The sequence below is a fragment of the Aythya marila genome, assembly GCF_965140915.1.
Source record: "Aythya marila genome assembly, chromosome: 1".
In the NCBI taxonomy this organism is placed as follows: Eukaryota; Metazoa; Chordata; class Aves; order Anseriformes; family Anatidae; genus Aythya; species Aythya marila.
The window spans coordinates 200817489-200842712 of NC_139042.1; the positions used below are offsets into that span (position 1 = coordinate 200817489).

General features: G+C 43.0%; 1 protein-coding gene across 4 annotated transcripts in view; it reads right to left on the reverse strand.

Moving 5' to 3' along the window:
• The window catches only part of CAMK1D (calcium/calmodulin dependent protein kinase ID), a 220275-nt gene that overhangs the window by 110956 nt on the left and 84095 nt on the right, over positions 1 to 25224 (reverse strand). For all 4 annotated transcript variants that reach the window (XM_082751604.1, XM_082751603.1, XM_082751602.1 and 1 more), the window contains exon 2: positions 13499 to 13630. In XM_082751604.1, the coding sequence (XP_082607730.1) occupies positions 13499 to 13630 (132 nt within the window). The remainder of the gene's footprint in view (positions 1 to 13498; positions 13631 to 25224) is intronic.

Sequence of the window (25224 nt, forward strand, 5' to 3'; positions counted from 1 at the left end):
AGGTGGTGGTTTCCACCCTGGGGTGTGCAAATCTTTGAGGAAAAAATGAAAAGTACACGCCTATTCAAATGGTTGAAAAAACACTGTTATCAAGCCATTTTTAGAATAAACTCTTGGGCTTCCACTCTTTCATTTTCCTAAAAACAAGAAGCAAATTGGCCACATCAGTCAAGGAGCTGATTCCCCCATAGAAACCCCTATTTTTGCCCAATTTCTACATGCTTCATGTCCTAGGCTGTGGGGTCTTGCCATGTCTTACAACCCTGTCCCCCTGCATCCCCTCCCAATCTCACTGTGCTCCCCAAATCAGCTTTATAAATGAAGATAAAACACAGCTGAGTTTTATCACCAAATCAAGCTCTCTTTTCAGGATTACAGTGCTCTCAAATGCATTTTTTCCTCCTGTCACTCTCCCTATAAATCATGATGTGCCGTGAGAACACTTCTTGCTGCAGATTACACATGGGAAAGGACCAAAACATTCCCCAAGCACCAGCCAGTGCCTATAAAGAACTCTGCAAAATTCTGCTTATTGAAATTAGACTGATTACAGAAAACAAGAACCCATATGGGGAGAAAATTAAACTAATATCAGATTTTTTAATACATCAAGAAACACACACAGAAAAGAACTCCGTAAAGAAGTTAAATCCAAACAAAGGGGAATTAGTAGGGTGTTTTCTTTTAAATAGGAGTACAAAGTATGCCTTCACAGTTCCAGTGAACAACAGGAGACTTCCCATCAGGCAGAACCAAACCTGGCTACCTTCCTAACTACTATGCATTAGTCAAATCCAGCTATCATCATCTACGTAAATAGATGAAATCCCATAGTGCACATGGTGAATCCACATGGTGCAGAAGGTCAGGCCAGATGAGTGAATTTCTCTTTCCAGAATTAAATACATGTTTTTATAGGGATGGCTTGATTTTACATGGCTTGCCCAAGCCTAAACTCCAGTTCAAAATGAGCACAAGATTTTGGGCATTTCAGGTCCTGTTTTTTTTTTTGTTGTTGTTGTTTTGTTTTGTTTTGTTTTGTTTTGTTTTTGTTTGTTTGTTTGGTTTGGTTTGGCTTGGTTTGGTTTTCTCCTGGAAAAAAGTGTGCTGCTCTTTTATAAAAATCTTAAAGATGTTTCCAGAATGGTGAAAGACCTGTTCTGACAAGTAATTTGGGTTAAAAATACAATCTATACTAAAGAGCCTGTAAACCCTGTGCTTTGAGATACTCCATGATTTCTGAGCTGCTTCCTTCAAGTAAGCAGAAGGCCTAGGACTGTGCCGGGAGCAACTGAGACGTTAACCAAGGGACTCCAGGCAACTGAGTCATGAGAGCTAGGGCTGATTTCTTCTTCATTTATGGTCCAAAACAGCAAAGGACTGGAAAACCCAAGACAGAAAGCAGTTGTAACCTACATAAATAGAAGGCATAATTGATATGATATAGGAAATTTTATAGCTGACTACCAAAACTAAGAGTTCTCCTAACATCCCCTGTTTAAGGGTGTTCAGTAGGATCCAGATCCCTCTCCTGTGCAGATGCTTTTAAAAATGCAACACACATCTACCCAAGACATGGATGTGAGAACTGGTACCTGACCCAGGTCTCTAAAGCTTATAAGACTTTCCTGTATATAAACTGATGCAAAGCATAACCCTCTATACTCATTGACTTATCCATTCTATAAAATCCTACACCGACTGCTCTGCTAATGCATTTACCTGTATCAGCTACACTAGGAGTATATACTGTGTTGAAATCAAACAAATCAAATCGTGTTCAAGTAAAATGGTATAGGTGCACCCAGACTGAACAGTTATTTTACATTCAACTACAGGGATTTAAAAAAAAAAAAAAAAAAAAAAAAAAAAAGGAAAAAGAAAAACAGTGAAAATCTGCCAGAAATACTGACATCAATCTTCCATTTCAAGAGCAATTCAGAGTGATTCCAAATATAGTTGGTCCTATTAAGAAAACAGCTCTCGGGTAAGAGTGCAAACTGTGTCATCATAAGAAAGAAAATCAGAAACATATGCTTCCAATGAAAGAAGGAATTTTAAACAAAGTCAGCAATTCAGGGCCCCCATAGTAAATCAGGACCAAGAGGAGAAAACCTTTATGTGTCATCCCCATCTTTACGGGATGAAGTTTGGTGAAGAACTTTGTGCCTGGTCTTTTCCATTTCTAGAAGGAAAAACAGCTGAATGCCAGCAGCAAGACCTAGGAGGAGAAAACCCCATTTTGTAAGATGGAGACCACATTCCTTTTACAGAAGTTTTTGGATTCCCTTGCTCCAGCTCCAAAGTTACACGGAGGGAGAAGAGTAGGTATGGCCAGTCCCTGGAAGATTCCCCTTCTGCAGGGTGAAGTCCGGACTCAGTCAAGGCAGCCTAAAACAGCAGTAACACCATAAACCCCACTGTTCACACCCATGAACCCACTGCTCCCACCTATCACCCAGAGGTGGTGGAGAGCTATCCCAGTGGCAAAGCTGGGCTCCTGTGTTGGCTTGGCTGTGCTGGACTTACGTGGGACTGGAGATGGAGTAACTACCTTTGGAAGAGGAAATCCACATATGTGGGCTCTTGCCCTTTTTTTTCCTGGTATACATGTAGCAGGTTAGGAAAATGGGAATGGATGCTGTACAGCACATCTGCTGTGCATGTAGCCCTGCGTGCTCACTGCATGACCGCACAAGGTAAAACCCCACAACCCTCAGCTTTGGGCTTCTTTCCACTTTTGCTTTGGGCTGAGATTCTCAAGGGAGCCTTGAAGAGTCATGTAACCAAGTTCAACGGCTTTGAATTTTCCTATTGACCAGAATAGCATTAGATCATATTACCCATGTCTATTTGTTAACGACGACCGCTCGTTTACCCATGCTGATGCCACATGGCCTGGATGTGGCTTTGTACACCATAAAAGGGAAGGACAATGCCTTTGAGACCTAAACACTGTGGGGCATGCTGCTGTCCTACCCAAAGGAAATGCTCTCATGTGCCCAAGGAACACAGAAGGAAAAGTTTCAAAGTTCACCAATGTTTTCGGCTTCCCTTCCAGCACCCACGTGTAGTAAAGCTAAAAGCAGGCAGCCATCACCATCACAGCAACATTTTATCTTTAGAAAGGGAAGAACTGCCGTTTCTATATAAATGCCAATAAAAACTGCGTCTTTGTGGTTCGTGCCACATTCACATATTTGTTGTGACTCACAAACAGAGCATTTAAAAACTAACAGAAAAAGCCTTTTCCTCTTTGCATGCAGTCAGAAACCCCGTATTCTCCCTTTTAAGAGAAAAGTTGTGAACAGCCTCTGTTTTCTGTTCTAATTACCGAGTTTACAGCAGACATGGGAGTAACCAGATTGCATCGCTCCGGAGAGCCACATCTTGGCAATGTGTATGATGCCAAATACGGCTGCTGCATGTGGACTCCTCTGCTTTCGGTGGATGGAGGAAAAAAAAAAAAAAAAAGAGAAAAAAAAAAGGGTCTGAAACATCTGAAAAACAAACCCATGGTGGTGTATTTTTCAAACAAGGATGTCAGCAGGAGTCAACTCTTGTGTTCAGTGCCTGGTCCACCATGGTCTGAATCTGTTCCAGTTGCCTGCTGAGAGGAGCTGCTTGGTTGGGGCTGTACAAATACATATGTACAAGTCCAAAAGGGTCCCAATTTAATCCCTGGTGCGTCAGTCAAGACAGCAGACATCACAAAGCTATGAAGCTATTTGAAGCAGGCTGTTATTCCATTTGGTGGGACCCCGATGGATTATATATAGAAATTTTGGACTAATCTCAGAAGGAGTCAGTGCTGGTGTGCATAAACATATCTGGCACACTTCACTGTTATGCATTTGTCAGTTGTTTCTGAGTCAATGTGGAGCTATAAAATACATTAGATTATTATCTTATGCTTCTTGCTAATATTCCTTCTCAAAGATTTTGAATAAACTTTAAAGAAAAAGAAATGAATTCTCTTAAGATATTTGAAAATGCCTTCAAAAAAATATTTTTTCTCTAAGAAAGCTTGAATTCACTTATGTGTATTTCCGGAAGAAAATAATAATAATGAGGAAGTAAAGGAGGCAACAACATCCCTGTTTAATGTAATGCTCCATAATTTTAATTTGATAAAATATCTGGCAAAGCAAGAGCTAGCTGCCACATTTCCTTAGGGAAATGATTTCATAGGCCACTTACAAGTTGTCAGTATTAAAACTAACCCACAGATTTGTGCACTTACAGAGGTTTAAGAATTGGGCAATATATCTGAAAACCAGAGACACAGAAAGATGAATATACTGAAAGAATATATTAGGCTTTACTTTGAAAACTGATTTGATTAATAGGTTTAACGTCCTCTAGTTGCAGAAGCACAGCCTCCTACCATGACCACTCTCACTTCAGAATAAAAACAATCTATTCTGCTTAAGTCAATGCCTTATGAATGCAAGGCATGATAAGAAATTGAATTTCTGATTTTTGTAAGAAATGAATTTTTATTTCAGAACAAAACTGTGATCGCTCTATCCTTGGTCAAAGACAAAGTCCATACCTGCATATCTTTTGTGGTTTTTATTTTTTTTTTCCCAGGAAAACTCCTACTGAGCAAAGTGTTGTATGAGTAAGCATTGTAAGACTGAATCAATATGTAGTACAGATGACAAATGTAGGCTCAGTTGGCCAAATACCAGTTAATTTATGCAGTTGTCAATCCAGGATGCGTTCAAAACACAGAGGCTGCTGTTAGGTTTAACCTGGTGCAACTGCAAGTGGGATGGAATACAAATATTTACCCATTTTCTTATGGTCAGAGACAGTCCCCCCGTGTCAACATCTGGTTCAAGATACCTGGAATCCTGACCTTATTGAGGGACAAAATGTAAGTGTGATTCATCTTCTATAAATGAAAATAGAAGGCAGAAGTTGCCAATGGAGATTTCTTAAATATGCACCGAGCTCATATGCTGCAAAAACTGGCCCACCAATAACACTACTGGTCTAATTTCATATAATGGAGGCTTAAAATGCAGTAACTTGTATTCACAAAGCATTTTAGCATGCTGTTAAGAGCAAACAACTGCTTTGGACAAGGAGTGCTCATGAAAACTGTCATTTCTGATGAGATTTCTGTTTTTCTACCTTCTTGAACTGACATTTTTGGAATACTTGTGTTGTGTATTTTTCCCCCCTGTACATTCTGATCCACTTAGAAATGCATATTTGATGATTTCCACAACAAGTGAGATGTGAGCTCAGATGCAGCTGTGTACCTTGAGGATGCTTCCAGCTGGCCGGATGAATCCTACCTTGCATTTACTTGGTTTACTTTATGCAGTGCTTTGAAAATTATACCCTAATTCGCTACTCTCCAGCGCTATGTAAATTAATGCCACAGATTTTAATAGCATGAAAGTGAGATGAAAGAATATCATAGAGGTGCTTGGACTGTGTATGTAAGTAACTTACCCATCATTAAAATATGGTCATCCTATGGTTAAGCTAACTGGCTCCCAGCAGGGCATTGCAATAGCTTAATATTTAACAGGACATCGCAATAGCTTAATATTTAACATTTAATTCCTCCAGTTAATATTTCAAGATTAAATTAGAAAAGACAGGCAAAATGCAATTTGTTGATAGCATGTTGACACGAACATCTTCAATTTGTAAATACCATGAGACCTTTAAATAACCTCTTAAACCTTTTCCAAATGAAGAAATGACTTTCATGGGGAAAAAAAACAACAACAACTTATTTTTAGGTAGAATATTCCAGACGACCTATGAAGAACTCTGTGAAAACCAACAAAAACAAAAGCAAGAGGAAGTATTTTACCCAATGAAACCACTTAGGACCACATCTTTATCAGATTCTAGGTAGTGACAGATCCTGGAAGATGTATCTGGGCTGCAAGCACTTGTGAAAATGCTTTCCCTGCTATTACCCTAAACCCTGCAGCCTCTAAACTTTACCCCAGGTCTACCACCTCTTGGGTTAGTCTCACAGATGCACATCCTCCCATGCACAGACAGGCCCACCTTAGATCCTTTGAGCTTCATAGGCCCCAGCTGAAGGCACTTCTTGCAAATAAGGTGACTTAGCTTTGAACATGTGGGAGTGACAAAGGCAGACCTGATGCATCCAGATACAAAGCTGAGTCATTTATTAAACTGTTAGATCTTATTAAAGAGGCTTTATGCCTGTTAACAATTCGTTCCTTTTAGGTAACAGACAACAGCGCATATAATCAGGTACTTGTATCACCAAAATACAATTGTAACCATCTTCCTGAGTAATAAGTACATGAAAATAGGGTTATGTTCTCATTCTTTAGCTAGAAGCTGTGAAAGGACCCTGGCTTTGTGATTGCAGCTATGCACAGGATGGGGTCCACATAAAACAGACATTTGGCACAGAAGCAGGCTCCAGCTAAGGCTGAAAAACCCATTCTGCTAATCTGAAAGCATCTTGGAGCACCATTTCAGAAAGCAGCTGTTTCTTCCAAAATGCACCAAATTATTTCTCAGGCTGGAGCTCTGAGCTCTGATGCCCTTTCATCACCCCTGACCTGCCCCCATCTCTTGGGGCCCATCTTTTGAGTTGGGTCAGGGTACGAGCTGACCTTGAAGAAGAACAGTTATGCAAGGGAGATTTGGTAAGCCACCGCTCCCCAGAAGGGAGGACAGCCGTGTTGTCACCTAGTTGTCACCCAGCAATTAGGTTGCAATGACTTCTCATGCTGTAACGCTGGTCTGCGTGCACACTGGAGAAGCTCAGGCAGGAACACGGGATCACCACGGCTATTTAGGAGAACGCTACATGCAAATAAAACCACAAGACTAGAGAAGACATCGGAGATTTTGTTTGTGTTTACTCTCTCAGAAGGGATTTTTTTCTTTCTCATCTAATGTATTTTAGGATTTTTAAGATGCCTTGATCTGCTTCTGTACATCTGCTTACATCTAATCTAGCATGAAATGCGATCTGGGCAGTCCTGGCTGCAAAGTCTTCCCCTGCAAAGTTTCCAGCATCTCAGTCATCAAAAACGGTGACAGCTTTGTTTCAGTTGTGTGTTTTTTTTTCTTGTTTGTTTCCCATCAGCATGAATTCTTCGCAGCAAAATAAGCAGCTTAGCAAGAATCCACCTTGTAGTGCCAAGGCAGAGCTGTCCTGTGCCATACCTATATATATAGGGTCAGATTCACTTTTGCCTGACACCCGAGAAGGGCAATTCATGCTGTTTGCACTTCCTTGATTCAGAAGATGATCTCATGGCTTAATGCTGATGTCAGCCTTGAGGCATGTCCAAATGGCCCCTATCCTGCCATGCTGTGGATCCTGGCTCCTTTCCATGCCTAACCTGCCTCTCTTGGGGTCATGCCTGCAGTAGTAACAGTGGCTCCAAAGGACAAAGCCCATCCACGTGGGACAACAGCAGATAGAATATTCTCTTGGAGCCCTACTCTTTCACCATTGACATCGACATCATTATGACACCACCCAGGGTCACCCCGTTGCAGCAACCTCACACCTGGGCACCCCAATCCATCCGCAGGGTACTGCTGGGGATGCACTTTTTGGGATGCCCCGGATTTGCAATTAGCAGAGCTCAGAGCATGGCCACATGGGGAGGGCAGAGCCAGCCTCCTGTCACCCTGGCTCAACTGCAACAGCATGAGCAAGCCAGGTTTTAGCAAGTAAATCTACATAAAAGCTTTCTCTGAAAGTGATTACTTAATATAACAACCAGCTGTCTCTGCAGTTCTTGCTGAGGCAGCCTAACTTCTCACCATTATTCACAGGGTGGGGGAAAATAGGAGGGGGAAAAAAAAGCAGCAAGCCTGTTTTGTCTATAGGGTAAAAAAAGCTTCAGAGAAATAATGTTACCTGACAGACAGAGGTGCCAAGTGTTTTGGCTTTTGTTGGTGGCGTTTTCAATTTGTTTTCTTTTCTTAACCATCCCATTCATTTCTTTATAGGAAAAGAGCTCTCACTGCTGGGGCATCAAGTCCTAATTAGTCATTAACCTCTTAAACCTCAATCCCACAGTTGTTCTGTTACACACCAGCTGCACAACCTAATTACCATTGGTTTTACATTAAAACATTGTTTTTACACTAAAAACTAAATCCATCAACACAGGATCTGCCTCCCCTTCAAGTTTAGCTGGCCCTGTACTCTGGCTGGGTAACCTCTCACAGAAAAATAATTGTTGTAGGAGAGCACTGGTGGGCACCAGCAGAGACTCTGGATTAGGAAAATAGAGCACAGGACCATCCAGGCCTGCAAGGGCTTTATTTTTTGACTCAGAAACATTCACGGCTTAAATAGGAGGATCCGTCCCACAAAGTCACTCAGGAACGTTCAGCCGAATTAATTAAGTGCCCAAATTTGTGTTAAGGTACATTAAACTTCTGCCTGATCAATTTTGTTCAGAATTAATGTAGCCTTTTATCCTGAGTTAAATTGCACAGAGGAGTTTAATAAGGGGTGACTAATGGGTTTCAAAACTGAACATGGATTTGGCTTCCCAGAGGCTATGGGGTTAGCCTGGGAGGGATAAGCCCTGCCAGAGGTAAGAGCAGGGGACAGAGGGGTTTTAGGGGAAGCTTGACAATATGCTACCAAAAAGGAACAAACCTGTGTGACTTCTGAAATTCCCCTTTTAGCCTTCAGGTAAATCTTGAGACAGGGTGATTTTTCTATATTCCTTATCAAAGACGTCCCCTTTAATGGTGTGACCAAGCACAGCCAAGCTTTCACCTGCTTGATGAAAACTTTTAATCTCTGTTTTCTGGGGGGTTTGGAGGTAGGTTTTGCAGACTTTGCAGGAGGCTGCCTCTCTCCCTCTTTATAATAGCTGCAGCTCCTGGCTGTAGGTGCAGGCGTATAAGGAGAGAAGCTACCGTCTGGGCATGAATCACTGCCTGAACACCCAGCACCTCTTCCAAAGAAATGGGAATGGAAAGCACGGGCAGAAATACAGCTGACCTGCTAGAAACGGTTTGATCATGCTGTTTAACAGGAAAAAATGGCTTCACTGCAATTAGGCTTGGATTTGTAATGAGGAATTTTACGGTGCCTCTCCCAGAGGATCTAGGAGAGTAAAGAGCAGGTGGGGAGAGTGGGAGATACCTAAATAGTTTATAAAAGATTCTTAAAATCCCCATTCAGCAGAAACTAGCTAAAGCAGAGTCTGATGTGCTAGCTAAACAGCATTTGTTTAACAAGACTCTAATTTGTGCACATGGCTGCTACGATCAATACACCTGCATTGATTCCTCCCCTTGCCTTCTTCTGACTCAGCACCAAACCTTTCTGATTGTGCAGGTATTACCCCGATAACATACCACCAGCTAGAAAGTTTCTTTGTGATTTAAAAAAAAAACAAAGGAAAGGAAAGGAAAGGAAAGGAAAGGAAAGGAAAGGAAAGGAAAGGAAAGGAAAGGAAAGGAAAGGAAAGGAAAGGAAAGGAAAGGAAAGGAAAGGAAAGGAAAGGAAAGGAAAGGAAAGGAAAGGAAAGGAAAGGAAAGGAAAGGAAAGGAAAGGAAAGGAAAGGCACATATATCAGGTATATTTTTCTCTTCCAAGGTTGTTTTTCTCTACTTCACTAGCCTCAAACTGATGCTCACTGCAGTCCAGCTCTTCACACCACCTACTGCCTTCAGGAGCCCGTCTAACAGCCGATTCATCTTTCAGTGTGTTCACACCTGCACAATTAGCATACGGGGAAGAAATTTCCACTATTCTACAGCAAACAATGGAAGGAACTGCATTTACTTCTCTGCTTAAAAAGCAGAAATGGGTTGCTTTCTGAGCTGGTTATGAAACTGCCCACATCTCACGTTAGAAAAAGTTCGTGTAACACAGTGTGCTGGGTTGCAATCAAGGCAGTTTACACAGCCGTGATAGTCCTACCCTAGAGATCCAGTTTCCTTCCTCAGACAGATTCTAAAAAATAGTACTTTTTCCACTGCAAAAGAAGTAAACCCGGAGCAGCTGATGCAGCCCAGCTTCTCACTTGTTTTTTTGTGTTGAGATGCAACCTTTTGCACCGTGTCCAGCTCCATTCAGCCAGCACACAGCTATGAGAAACAGCAGTCCTTGTGCACCAGCCCATCAGATGGGCATGGAATGGGGACACTAAAAACTCCACTCCTGATGCAGACTTGAACAGAGGTGCCCAGTGGGATTTCCCCCCTGTCATGGAGCATCCTTTTAGCCCTGAGTTCAACAAGGAGAGCTCAAACTGAAAGGAATGAGCTGATTTCAGAAGGATGAGCTGAATTCAGAGGGATGAATTATCACCTAGAATTGGGCACATGCTTAAATGCTTTGCTGAAATGGGGCCGAAAGAATTCGTCAGGCTGGGGCTCCCGGATTAGCTGCAGACTTTGTCTCTGCCAGCACTGCGTCCAACAGCGAGCTCCTTCCCACTGCATCCCCACCCATCTGAGTCTTCGGGGAATGTTGCCATGGATTTCCACGGGAAACAAGAGAGTCCATATTGGAAGAACCCTGTTAAGGTTGCTAGGCGTAAATATTGACTTAACGGCTCTTCCGTCTTTTTTCTTTTTTAAGAACAGATTTGTTGGCCATGGCTGGAAAAATAAAATGTTGGAGGGAGCATGATTCACTCTGGCACTCACACAAACATGCAGATCAGTTGGCTGGCAGCTCCTCTGTTAGCAGAACATCGCTTTTAAAATGTGTCATTTTGTTTTGGCAGCAACAGCGGCCAAGCCCACAGACAGAGAGCATCCAAAAGATAAAATCTCCTACCTTCCATGAACTACATGTGGGGACCACCGGCCTTCCCCAGCATGTAATGTTTGGTTTAACACTTCCAGTGTGTTTTTTTTTAAACCGAGACAGAGAAGGGCTGATGGGACACACTGCAATGGTTTTACATTAAAAGTCCAGACCAGGAACTTCCCCTCTTGGACCCACTCTTCTCCATCTGCTGACATGAGGAAAGGAAAGCAAAGGTCCTGAAGGTAAAACTTTTTATTTAAAGGCTTTTGGCTCTGTCACAGACAACAGCTATTTCAGACAGAAGGCACTTCCAGCATGGTCATGCTGGAAGCCAGCAGCAGAAATGAGAGGTGATGCAAGGGTTTTGGTCATTAAGTTCATGCTTTCAGCACCAGGTTCTGCTTCCTACAGTGCTCCACGCACAGACTTTCAGTCCTGAATTTAAAAGATATCATTTAAATGCAGGTTCAACAGACAGCAGCATCCAAACCCTCCTGCATCTTGATTCTGGAGTGGGTGGTCTGACAGGGCCAACAGGAGGACAAACCTCCTCCAAAGGGCACAAAGGGTGCAAAGGACAGTCAGCACCACCTCTGACTGTCCCCAAAACCCTGCTCACCACACACACAGGAGCACGAGCAGCTCAGAGAGCTGGCAGAGGATGCAGTGAATACATTTGTGGCTCCCTGGTAGGTACCTGTCTGACAGGCAACCTCTAAGAGGACACAAGGAGTTTGCTCTCATTTCAGCTGCACAGGCTGTCATTTGGGACTTTAATCCTATTAGAGTTCAAGCACCCCCCAAAAGCATGATACAAAAACAGAGAATGGGGGCAGCACATGTGCTGATTTATATCTGCTTTGCATCCATCCTCTATGGCTCTGTGCACTCCTTGCAGGGAAGAGGGACAAATCCCTCCCTGCAGGCATCCCCTGCTCACATCCTCCCTAGAAGTGCCCAGTTCAGTGCATGGTTTGTTACAGCTGCCATCCAGGGCAGCCTGGAGCCCTGGCATCCTACCCACTAATTAGGCAACACACACGCTAGCCATCCCTACGCAGTATGAAGCTATCAGAAACAAAACCAAGGCACTTAGATACCTTTGGAGCTTAGCAACAGCTGCTCAAGACCCACCCCACCCCTCTCAAATATATTTCTACTGACAGGTTTTGAAGCAGATAATTTATTGAACAGAGAAATAGGTTGATATCTCCTCTCCTCGATCCCAGGCAGAACCAGAATGTTATTTTCTAAGCATTTTCTTGGTGGTGCATACAAATTCAATACTGCATCTGCTAGCAAAGATGCCTATTTTCAGAATAAATACAATAACATGCAAAGTTTGTATTAGCAACAGCTAAGTAGATGACATCAGGAGATAAAAAAAGGAAAAATCTCATGGCCCTAGCGTGCACAGGACAAGAGACTGAGTAGATTTAATTGCATGGAATTGAGGAATTTTCTGCCTACTCCCTCTCGTACCATTGCAACACGAATAGCCCAGCCTGGGTGCTGCTTCTTCTGCTCTTATAGTAATGTATGAGTATCAGGGGACAGACCCACAGAGACTGTTTCAAGCTGCCTGGTATTAGCCTTTATTACCTGGTCGTGGAGATGGCAATGGGGTTCTCAGTACCACCAACCAGCAAGCCAACATGCTGCAGTTATCACTGGGTTTCCCTCAAATGGGTCCAGCAATGGGAAAGCAACTGCAACAAATCCTTGTAGTTTTTCAGAGCCCCACATGCTCCTCTCTGCTGAAAATGACCCCCTCTGCCTCCTGAGATCGCTGAGTTTGCCCTAGAACCTGCTCCTTTGGCTTAGGTTGCTTGAGCATTTAGTGTATCTAAGTATCTAAAGATTTAGGATCAGTTTTTGCCTTGTAGTGCTCAGACCATGAGCCACCAACTTCTACATGACACAGACCTGGTGCAAAATGCCCCACTAGGTACAGCAGAGCAGCAGGAATTTGGTTGCCCCAGTCCAATGTAGACTTCTATATAATTGTGCTACTTTGAATTAAATGAGAAGAAAAGCTGCTTTTAGAAATCTAAAACGGGTCGTATAGACCAGTCCTAAAGTTACCGATCTCCTCCCACTAACTAGAAAGAAAGGCAAGGGTGACAAGTTCAGATCCAAGTGTCTCAAGCCAGGTGAGATAAATCCTGCCTTCAGGGCACGAGGTAAGGAAGAGGTACGGATCAAGCCTCTAATGACTGCTCTGAACTCACCACACTCCTGAGCTGCTCGTTTATGTCTGATTTACGTCAGGAAAAACTTGCACTCCATGGACAACTCTGATAGAGCAGAGGTGACAGAGCTACTACAGGCTACCACTGTCACCTTGAGCAATCTGTAGCATGCCTAATTGGTTTTACAACAATCAGTGTATCAACTGCTTTAAGCACCTGGAAATAACAACCCCACTCTTGCTCTCCTCAAAGGCGACAACCCAATTGCTGACATTATTAGTGGGTAAGGTTTTTTACAGGGCATCACTGCTTTTACTCCATCCTAACTCCTTTTCTTTGCTATTTCACAGCCATCCAGCTGGATTAATATAAAAGAAAACCAAAGCATTTCTCAAAACATTTTCAGCATCATTTAAACTCGGCTGATCTTGTCTGCCGGTGATGGGCTGAACAACCCGTCAGTCACACTTGTCAGTCACTGCTCCTGTGCCTGAAACGCAGGAGCCTAATCGAAGCAAAGAAGCAGAAACGAAGGTCTGATACTTACTTTCTCAAGACTGCAATTTCATTCTCTATGCTGCTTTCCTTCCCCTTCAGTGCCTTCTTGGGAATGCACTTGACTGCAAATAGTTTCCCACTAGCTCTCTCTTCAGCCAAAACAACTTCAGAAAATGCGCCCCTGAAGGAAGAAAAGAAAAGCAGAGATTTTAAGTGGTGTCATTTCTTCGCAAGTTGTTATCTGAAATACAGCAATTGAATCTATTCTTCTGGTGGATTTTGATAGCTGCTCTCGTTAATCACAGCCACAGCATTATGAGAATCTTTCACTGTTTTTACAGATATATAAAGGCATTCAAGCAAAATATTAAAGGCTCACCAAACCCAACAATATTAATAAAGAACCACAGTCCAGCAGAAGTTTGAGCAAAGGTCAAAAATCAGAAAGTGCCATTTCCATACACAGGGGCAAGGACCGCAGCCAAGCTGCTGATTTGACGTATGATGAATGATGCACTTTTCCCTTCTCTGAAGTTTTTTTTGAGGTTTAATTCACACAGCACCACAAAGTCCCTGGGAGCAAATGACCCATGGGTGCCAAACGCGCTCTCGGTTCCTCAGTGACCACAAGAGGTCAGGGCCTCCGCTCTGGTCCTCTCTGAGCATCTCTTCACCCTTCACTCAACCCTGACTCAGACGGAGAAGCAGCGTCAGAGTTCCTCTCTGTACACAGAGTTATTCCACAAAACAAACTGCCCTGTGTAATCGCTAAAGCCAAACAATCGGATTAAGTCACAAGCCCAAATGTCTGCCTTAATAGCAGCTTCCCCGCAGTTACCCCAGAGAGGATTACACAAATAAAGGATGCAGAAACATCATCACAGCAGCCAGTCGCTAATTGCCAGGAGTGGGCGGCGCCTCTCCTTCATTGGGTTATTCTGTAACAGTATTATTTCTTGCACTCTCATGTCTTCCTCCAAAGCATCCTCCAAAGAGGCCAGGCACATGTGACAGGCAGGACCCTTATGTGTTTTTGCTGCTGCTTTCTGAGAATTTCTGAGATTTGGGCATCCTTCAGAACCTTTTGGCATCTGGATGGACTTTCACTCTGGCACACTGGGGCTGCTCTGATATTCCTGGTTTATCAGGTTTAGCTCATTACTGGTTTAGCGGTGAGGTACTGGGCATGGCAGAGCACCACCAGCCTGCTGAGGCACAGCAAATCCCTGCTCCTGTTCACCAAAACCTCCTCCCAAAGCAGCTGCCTTGCCCGAGACACCAGAGCCAAGCACCACCCAAAACGTAGCACTACCTAAATCCCAACTCAAAGTCCAAGAGCCAAAGGATCACATTTTATATATACAACACTAAAAGAGGTAGGACACCAGGTTATCCATCACTAGGTTATTCTGTTCTTCTACATAGCTCTCTCTGAAAAGAGGCTGAGCAAACCCAATCACACTCTAACCCACTCCTCAAACATTAGTATTTGATCACAGCCTCATTTGGCTACCACAAACTTTCCCTGACTTTTGTTGTCCACAGTCACTGCTTATCTAGATGTCTGTGGACCAACAGAAACGTTTCCTCTCCTGTCTCTCCCTTTCTAAGTTAGGCTCAACGACACGACCAAGCACCCCTGACCTCAGCACCAGTTCCTGAGTTGCGAAAGGACCAAGTGAATCACTGAGCCAAGGGGTAAGCGAAGCAGGCAGACAGAAAAGGATGCTGGATAGAAAGTGCCTGTTTACACAGAAACGTTTTGGTCATTAGCAGCAAAAGGGAAATGAGAGGGGAAGTTTAGGAAGGGATTAAAAGAGACTTTTGCAAACTGGTGGTTTGTGTCCATGTGGCAGTGACCCTCTGAACAAAGAATGCTTTGCCTTGCGTTTTTGGCAAAAAGGACCCCAAAAATGTCCAGACTCATTTGTGCCGCACTAAGTACAGGAACAGCTTTGTTTTCTGCATTGTGTATAAACTGCCACGGCATGTTGGAGCATCACAGACTCCAGTTCAGAGTCCATGCAATCAGTCCCAATGGCTGGAGCAATAAAAAAAGAAAATCGAGCCACACAACGTATTTTTGCAGACCTACTCTTTGCTTTCCTGTCAACAGTCCTAATTACTTGGTTCACCAAATGGTGCTTTCTTTCTAACCCTCATGCTGGGAACAGCCAGACTGGAATTGCAATAAAATCCCTTTACTGGGAAATCCTGAGACCCCTCAGTGCTTATCGGCTTTGGCTGAAGACTCGGATGCTCAGAAACTCACAGGGCAGCTCCCAGCTATAATTCATGAACGCCTTAAAGTCCTATCTACTTAAGCTTTCACCACTTCACTCTAGCTGTGTCTTGAATAATCTTTTTGGCTGTAGTTAAATGCCATTAGAAGCAGCACATCCATACTGGTCATTTACTGCTCACGCAGCTCTCTGAGTGTTTACAACACTGCAAAGCACAGAGCTCCCGTTCTGATCGGGATTTCATTGCTCTTCTAAGACGCCAAAATCAATGAAATCCCTTTATATCCTTCTATATAATAAACTGAGCTTGGAGAAATGCCTCTATTTCAGCTGGATTCACCATTTTACTGGATTTCTTCCTCCACATACCAGGACAGCCATGGGGTTGGAGCAGCTTTTGTGTATATAAATGCATTTTTAGGGGGAACTCTGATATACACTGGTAAAAAACTATTCCATATCTTCTTAGCAGTCTTTCTCGTTAAAGCAAGAAATGAGCTGACCCTCACTTAAAGCATTCACATAAATGCCAGCCCTTGGCACTGATGGTCTGCACGCTCCTGCTGCACTACACGTGTTCCTGCTGCACAGTTCCTGCGGTCACAGGCAAGGAAAAAAAGAAGCACAGAGGCAGCAGACAAAAGAAAGAGAAGTGCTGGAAGAAAAGAGAAGTGTGCTGGAAGAAATGCAGATAGGGATCAGAGAGTTAAATACAGTTGGGGAGGAAAGAAAGGTATAAGACAAAAAAAAAAAAAGGAAGTATTAGCAGAAAAAAATCACCAAGCAATAGGCAGCATAGACACTCCTGCAGTGTGCTGGAGTCAAGGGAGAGCCAGAAATAATAGTATATAGATGGACAAGTAATTATCTTAATTTCAAATACACAGATGAATTCACCCACACTTAATAATCCAATCCAGCCCCCACTAAATCTTTCTTGACTTATACATGACTAGGTAAAAAACAGAGAGAAAGAAATACAAAGCTGCTTGTTTTCTTGCTAACAGTAAAATATCCTACAGCAAATTCCCCATTTCCTCAAAAAAAAAAAAATAAAAAAGAATCCCCAGAACACCAGTCTAGCAGGCTTACTAAAGGAGATATTTCTCCCCCCAAAGAATTAATGTGCCCTTTAAAATCAAGACATAAATGAAGGCAACAGTTTATCTCTAAGAATTTATTGCATTTTTTTTAATTGAGGGTTAAAAGGTAATTGTGTCCAAAGTTCTCTCAATGTGTTTGGGTTTAGAAAATGATGCATTGTTCACCACTGAAATGACAAGACTTCTTGTAAAAAGGATGTGGCTTCTATTAAGCATCATCAAGTGATGTTAAATCATCACTGAGACAGAAAGAGATTTGGAAGCCACTCGGTGAATCTTGTATTTTGAATTATGAGTTTTTATCTGAAATTTCATGCATGGAAAAATGCAATTTCTGGGAAGGATACCAGCAAATAATGGTAAACTTTTTTTTTTTTTTTTTTTTTTTTTTTTTTTTTTTAAATTCTGTGAAATCTTGAGGAACGTGTTTACTCTGAAAATTACCAAGATATTACCCAGAAAATATCTGGGGAATTTTTATTCTCACAGCACTCCACAACACACACTCTTCCTTTCCCCCAAAAAATTGGTCCAAAAATTATTTTCACACTCCAACACAGGTTTTTTAAAAAGCAGGGAGAAGAGGTTAATTAAATAAAAGTCATCATTTCAAAGGTATCTGCAGTGAATGGGATGTCCCACTCCCCAGAGCTGGGAAATAGCTAACAGCAACCTTTCCACTGTGCCTGGGGACACAGCCTTTGCCTCTCTGAATTGGGGGCTACAAACCCCCCAGGGAGCTTTGCAGGTCCTTCCTGGAGGTCAGAGTAAATGAATAGGAAAAGCATCACAGTTTTGAGGAACTAGGACAGCAGTGGAAATGGGTAAGCAAGAAACTTCTGCAAAATTAAACCACCTAGCTAGCTGCTGAAATAAGTGTGTGGCAACAGAACCTACTTCTGAAAGTTATGACCACATTATCATTTACCCTAGAGGATCAGCTCTCGTTAAACTTCTAATTAAAGTGTGAAATAATTTTGTGATCTAGATCGTTTTCATATGAATTAGGAACAGTGCGAAAGAAAAAAGGTTAAATGACTGCACAAGTGACATTGAGATGATGGCAAACTCTGGAAGGCGGCTGAGACCTGCTGACTCCTCACCCCTTTGCATATGTCAGCATCCTATGAGATGTCAATATTTTATAGTTTTTGTTTCAATTATTTCTTATTTGGTTATTTTCTTTAATTCAGATTTTCAGATTAGGATTTCAAGATTATCATTGCAATATGAATGGCATTCATATCCAAACAGAATGGATTTTCTATTAGATAACAAAAGTTGCGAGGCTAGGTTATCCTGCAGATCAAAGTAAAATAAATGCCAAATAACTTTTCCTCATCTGTTTGAACTATAATTTAAGGTGAATGCTTAATTTCTGAAATAAAATAGATATACAACATATAATGTGACAATAAATCTGTTCTTATTCTTAAAAAAAAAAAATGTTGTTACAAAAGCACTAACAAAATGAAGACGAAGAGTAGATGGAGGGAGAAAACTTAATTTTTCCATTTGCAGAGACCTCCACGTTGAGAGTTTTCCACTACATTAGCAGGTGCTCTGTCACACTAAATCAACAGACATAGTCAGGAAACAGATTTCACATCTTCAGGCTGTGTGGAGCTAATGATCTTAATTATGGTACAGTTGGCCTTCTGTGTGTACTTTGCCCCAGCCAAACCATGGAAAAAATGAGTGAACGCTCATGGTTTGAGAAATCTACCACATCCACCTAGAAGATCACCCCAAGATGGGAGACCAACAGAATGGGTGAGACCGACCAAACCCAATAAGCCATTTCTGTAGCGTGGCTTTGGTAACCACAGACAAATTCTGTTCCTCGACTCCCCAAAGAAAGGCAGCTTTGAGCTGCACTACAGACAGAGGGAGGTGTGTAAGAAAAAAAATTTCTCTGGCACTTTTAAGGCTTTTCTTACGGTCCTCAAGGAGTTAACTGTGGGATGAGCTCAGGCTCTGTATAACCAATACATACCAAGGAGATTCTGATCCTCCAGAATATTTTTCTCCCAAGCCATTTTTCTGCAGAAGTTGCTTTATTTTTTTCATTAAATTTTCTACTCTGTCATTTCTGTACACATGCCCTCACTCATCCAAATCCCCGGCATTTCCCAACATAAACCCGAACAAAGGCTGGAAATTGTTTTTTGCTCCAAAGTCATGTCTGCGAGTGTCCTGAGGTCTGTGTGAAAATGAATTTACAATGAAATTTTCAACAGCTCAGTGAAGTTTGAATGCAAAGGTAACAAAACTGAAGTGAAGAGGGTGTTTTCACTCAGAGGAGCAGAGAGGAGGCTCTCGGGGCTGTGTTACACACAGTACAGAAATCAAATATCCGTACACATTCCCAAGAAGCTTAATATAAATTTCTGAGAAAAGAAACACGCATACTGGTCTATTTGACTCCATCTATTCTTTAGAGGACAAATGCTTTTTCTAGCTATTTTCATTCATCAAACACACTATCCCAGCCCTGCAGCCCCTTCTATGGCAATGCTTCCTCTGCCTCTGCAAGCACAGGACGACCAGGATTAACACTGTTAACGCTGGTATTTTTAGCCTCCCTATTCATTTAACTTCCACCAAACCACCCAGCCAAAAACTAAGAAATGCTCTTTTCTACCTCAGGGCCGGGTGAATATCTGCTTTAACCCAGCTGGCCATCCTGGGCCATTTCTGACCCTGGTTTCCCTCCCCAGGGCTGATCCTGACCTGCACCCACAGCAATGACCTCCCTCCCCGTGAGGTGCCTGGTACCCAGGGCTGGAGCTGCTATTACATGCTCTAGATGATGAACAGCACTTCCAGCTGTTCCAAAAATGCTGTTGATCTTGCCTGATGGACACACAAATAACAACAGCAAGGGGCAAAAATACCGTTTGCTGCATGTTCCTGCAGCAAGGAGCAGATTTTCACCACTAGCATGTCTCTTGCTCCATACCCTCAGCATTTTGTCCGAGCTAGAAGGCACTTTAAGACCACTGGGGTTACACATCTCTCTCCAGATAGGTCCCCACTTACCCACAAGATGAGAGGAGCCAGGGAACTGCTGGGCATGGGGCCAGGCAACACATCCCTAAGCTCATGGCTTCACCTCTCCCACCAACTTGCTGCTCCCCATCAAGTACAGCTTCCAGGATAGGAACCTCAACAACCCACAGGTCTCTGCTGGGACTCATAGCCATGACCACAACAGACATATGACAGCTTCATGCTCCAGGTAGAGCTGTTTTTTCCCCTCCTTATACACCAGTTTGGTTTTCTCCTCCCATTACACCGCAGCTAACTACGATGGAACAAGCAGCACAAAGCTTTCATCTCGTGCAGTTACCAAAAGCGTCTGGATTTGTTTGGATTTAACTTCTACTTTCTTGGGTACTATTATCTACAATTACAACAGCTTAGTGTTTTGACAGTTTTTGTCACCAGTCAGATGGGAGAATTTTAATGGCAATTTGAAGCTTATCATTTCTTCTTGGTTTAACTCCTCAGTATTTTATACTCTCAGAGAAAAAAAAAAAAAGAAATTAACTAGAATTAAGATTGAAAAACCATGTCAGCTACTTAAAGGAGAGACTTCTGTGAAGTTTAAGTTGCACATGATAAAGCATGAAATTTTGACAATATAGTCAAGGAAGACTTCACAGACCTGCCTCTTCCCCCAGACCACTTTCACCAGAACACAACCGCCTCCTTAATGGTCAACAATTTTCACCCAGGGAAAAATTGCTGGGAACCATTTAAAGAATGCTGTAGCGAGAAATTAAATTTTGACTCCAGGATGAATTTCAAGTTCACAGTGGGGCATGGCACACACCGCCAGTGCCCCCTGCCACTGCCAGGTCCCCTTCCCTTCCTCCAGATATGACATTTTGGGCATCAGCAAAGCTGCTGGCACAGCTTGCAGCCACGTGGATGAGGAATCCACCAGGGCCTGGGGCACTTCAGCTCACACACCAGCAGGGTAATGGCACTGAAGTACGTGGCTGATGAGACCCCTGGGCAAATAAAGCCCTTACGTGCAGAGCAGAGCAAGGCATGCATGTTTTGGTGTCATCAAACTGAGGAGCAGAAGAGAGTAAACCACATAATGCTCAAAAATTAAGCCAAAACGAAAAGTTTCTGCGGAAACTCTTCCCTTTCTGAGATGAACTAATTTGTTTTAGCTGCCTGGTATATGCTAATTCAATAGGATGCTATGCAGTCTGGTCTGAGACAGTGATGCATGGATGCTAAAAAGGGAAACTGGCCCAGCACAGATACCCAGTCTTGTTTGTTATTACAGTGCTTTACTTTCCTGAACTGTTTGCTCTTTTCTGATTAATCCTGACCCCTATTAGAAAGGGAAGTGTTGTCTTTAAAGGCCTATTACGCTTACTTTACATCCTCTGTGGTAATCATAGTAAAGCTACCCAGAATCAAAAGCAAAACATACAGCCTTTTGTATTGAGCTCTTCCTTCCATTATGCATTTCACAAATGGGCTGTTAAGCAGTTTATTTTCTCCACTGATGATCACTTTCTTTCCAAAGTGAATATTTAAGTACCTTTTTTCCACTTTCATCTTATAAGACGAAAAGAGCTCATTGTCTCCCAGGATTTATCTGATGACAGCATTCTCACTGGGAAATAACCCTTTTTTTTTTTTTTTTTTTTTTTTCCTAATAATGACCGCAAACCTTTCTTGAGGGATAAGTGAGCTCCATAACGTTTTTCAAAGCATTTCCCTGTTCTGACACTGATATATGCAGGGTCTATTACAACACATCTGATTTCTGGAGATCTTATCTGGCCTTATAAAGCAAATTACACCAATTTGAAAAAGTACATTTCTTCCTCTTCCTCCACGCGGAAATGTAAGAAATGATCTGGCACTCTCCAAAGAGGCTGGATCAATTTAGGAACTGGATGACACTGCATCTTTTGGAGCAAAGCAAAGATAGTGTAAACACTAGTTTTGCTTTCAGCATTTTCTATGTTCCCTCTGAAGTGAATTTCAGTTCATCTTTAGTAAAGACGAAACTAGCCTAACTTGCCTAAAGAGCAAATAACTTGTCAGTTGGGTTTGAACCATAGGAAAATCCAATTAACCCGAGAGTTTTGCCTAAAGGTGCCTGGACCTTCAAATCCAAGTTGCAAAAGATGTCACCCCATGCCTTCAGGTGGTATCTTTAAGAATCAGAGCCTAAGTATCATCTCTGGAGCTCTTCCTCAGTAATCAAAAACAAATGACTGCATTACTTGACATGTGGTTTTCAAACAGTGACCATCTTTCAGGAACTGTATGATCCATTCTACAGATGAGCTACGTGAGGAACAGGAACCACATGGACCCATCCTTCAGTAACATTTATTTAAAAGCAAAGAACATCGCATAATCTAAAAGTGCACACTCCTTTTGTACTCAGAAAAGCATCTCCAACAGGCAATTACATCCCATCCTAAAATACATTGAGGGAAGCACAACATAGCACTGCACAAATCCTTACGCCCCTTCTGCCAAAAATCCCACGCTCCAATTGCCACCTACCTCTGGTCAAACAGATCATCTGAGATGCCCAGATCTAGCTCCAAAATGCCTGTCCGGCAGCTGCAATGAGCTGAGATATATTTCAGCCTCAGGGTCTGGTCTTGTTTCAAGAGAAAGCAGAGCTTGGCTACCCAGAAGGAAAGTCCTGAGCACAACTACGTGGATGTTATTGATGTCTGAGCTACTTCCCCATGCATTACAGATGAGAGATGGCCAATACAGCAGTGCCATCAGCTTGTCTGGGAGTAACTAATAGTGGTCAGATAAAACATACCCTAAACACGTCTCTGGATCTTCATTGAGAGAAAGGGAGCCCCAGGGGAGAGATCGACTGAAAACATCTGCAGTGTGGACATTCTGAAAGCTAAGCACGCAAATCTCCTCCTTAATTCACGGGACCTGAGTGTGCACAATAAGCACATATTCAAATCAAAATGAGGACTGAGACTCATAAGGCTTTTATGCCCCTGATCACAGCACAGTCCCTTCCTGTTTCAAGGACAAATTTAGGTTAGTTAATCAGATCACACAACCAGGGCACAAATAGGATTGGCCTCTTCCAGATCAATTGTGCAGACCCAGTGGACAGCCCCTGGTCAGGCTGTGCTCCCCATGAGCATGATGAGCCTCTGAAAGAAGAGGCCACAGGGTTCAGAGCTGTCACAAGCACAGCTGAACAATTCCTCTCATGTAAGAGCCCTTCTGTCCCTCTAGAAAACTGTAATGGGTTTGTTCTCATCCTGTTGTTACCCATCCAGCCAGTCTCGTGTATCTATTTTAAATATTTGGACTAAAAACGATGTGTATTTTGTATCCTTGCCCACTCCAAATAGTAGCTTAGAGTTAAAATAAAAATAAAATGTGGGGGGAGGGACAATTCAGTAAAATGCAATGCAATTTGTTCTGTAGCTCAGAATTGAGCTCTGGTAGGAAAAGCCACTGCAATATACCCAGAGCTCCATCTGAAGCCTTCCTTTCAATGGCCACTTTTAAAAACACCAGAGGAGTGTTTGCTTCCCTTCTCCCCCACCTCTTGACTCGCGTTTCCACATGTTGTTTCATGTCTGAGCTGAGGTATGCTAAGAAATCTTAGCAGACGGGTTTGCCTGGTAACCAGCAGGCTTGCAAACAAACATTTTGGCAAAGATTATTTCAGCGTAGCTGTATCCAGCAGTTACCAGGTGCTCCTGAAACTCACAGATCCTTCTGCTAAAAGAATTGCCACACAGTTTCTATGCATGTGTCTCAGTCCTGCTCTCATTCAAACCTCGGAGCAAAAAGGGTTCTCCCATCAGCTTCTGCTGGCAAGGGATTTCCCCGCAGCTCCACCTTCAAGGTGCTGTCCAGATTCCTGAAGTTACTCACAAAACAGACGCAGCACCAGCACAACTTTCTCCTCCTAAACCTATTATCATGTGCCTCTGCACTGCTCTGAAGGAACATTTTTGATGTCAAGGGACACTGATGTCACTGCACTGGGACTGACCAAGAGGAAATTCCCCAGGTGATCTAAGGATAAGAACCTTGCACCAGCTTCTGTCCAAACTATGCCCAGCCTGGGCACTGTGTCCAGATGAAGCAGAGAGTATATGAGGCCCAACAAAAGCAGTCCTCTGGGTTTATCCTATCCTGTTATCACCCAAAAAAGGCAGTGGCACATGCAGAAATCTTCCCGAGGACAGGAGCCATTCCTGCCTTCTCCATATGATGGTAGAAGACAGCATCAGGAGGGAAGTAGTCCCTCCTGCATGCACACCTGCACCAAAGCAGCTGAGCCTCTTAGAGAATTACAGCAGGAAAAAGGTGCTGGTGTTTCCTGCATTTCATCTGACAGAATGACAGATCTCCCCACCCAGGGAGGTGAGCCTGGTCGATGGAAGCCACCAGGCATTGAGATCTCTGTCACATCACCCATAAAAGCTTTAGACCCCAACCACCCATGGTTTCTGCACGCAGCAAAACTCTTAGCTACACATGCTTCTGTTTTCACCTCCCAGTCTCCAGTGAGCAACGGCACAAGAGAAACCAGCTCAGTGCCCCAACCAGTCCACAAACACCAGCAAGAGTATACTGTTACATACGGGTGACCTTCTGTGTTGGAAAACTCCAGCAGAAACAAGCTGACAGCAACTCTGCTTCCCTTTATCTGAACTGTAATCATAGCACATTATAGCCTCATAACACAACGAGGGGTTTCCTAGGAGATGAGTGCCACGCTGCCTGCCTATTTTTACAAATGGAATTTCTAAGAACTCGTTTCCAACACAGGTTGACATGTTACACACACACCAGCCAGCACAACCACCGTGCTCCTCTGCCTTCACACGGGTCCTGATAACCCAGCTCAGCTCTTGGACAGCAGGTCCAAGCAGTACCAACACACACAATGAGTTGGATGAGGCTGGGGAAAGGGGAACACAGCTCTACAAGCCTGACACTAATAATTTCTGTTCCTTTTTAATCTGTATCATAATTTTAAGCATTAATAAAAAGGACGTGGCATAGTATCCTCCCAGGTGACATGCACCCCAGAATATGAAAATTCCCCAGAAGGATAGCACAAGAGCTCTGGAAGAGTGAGGAGGGGCAGTGGGATTGCAGGAATCTCTCTCCCAGTGTGCTGTAAAGATTATCTGGGAGCCAATTCCCCAAAATACCCCCAGCAGCATGCCACTGGCAGTGAGTTGGGGAGCTATGGTGAAGCTGGTAAAAGCAGCCTCAAGTCACATATGCTGTGGATGTGCTGTAGTTGGTACATCAGCTCACAGAAGGGATGGGCTACAGAGTACTCAAAACAAGTTACATGTTGATTTAAAATTAAAAAGCTAGAAAAAAAATCCAGCAATTTGCCCTCCAGGTGAGCTTCTGTTTGCTGTCAG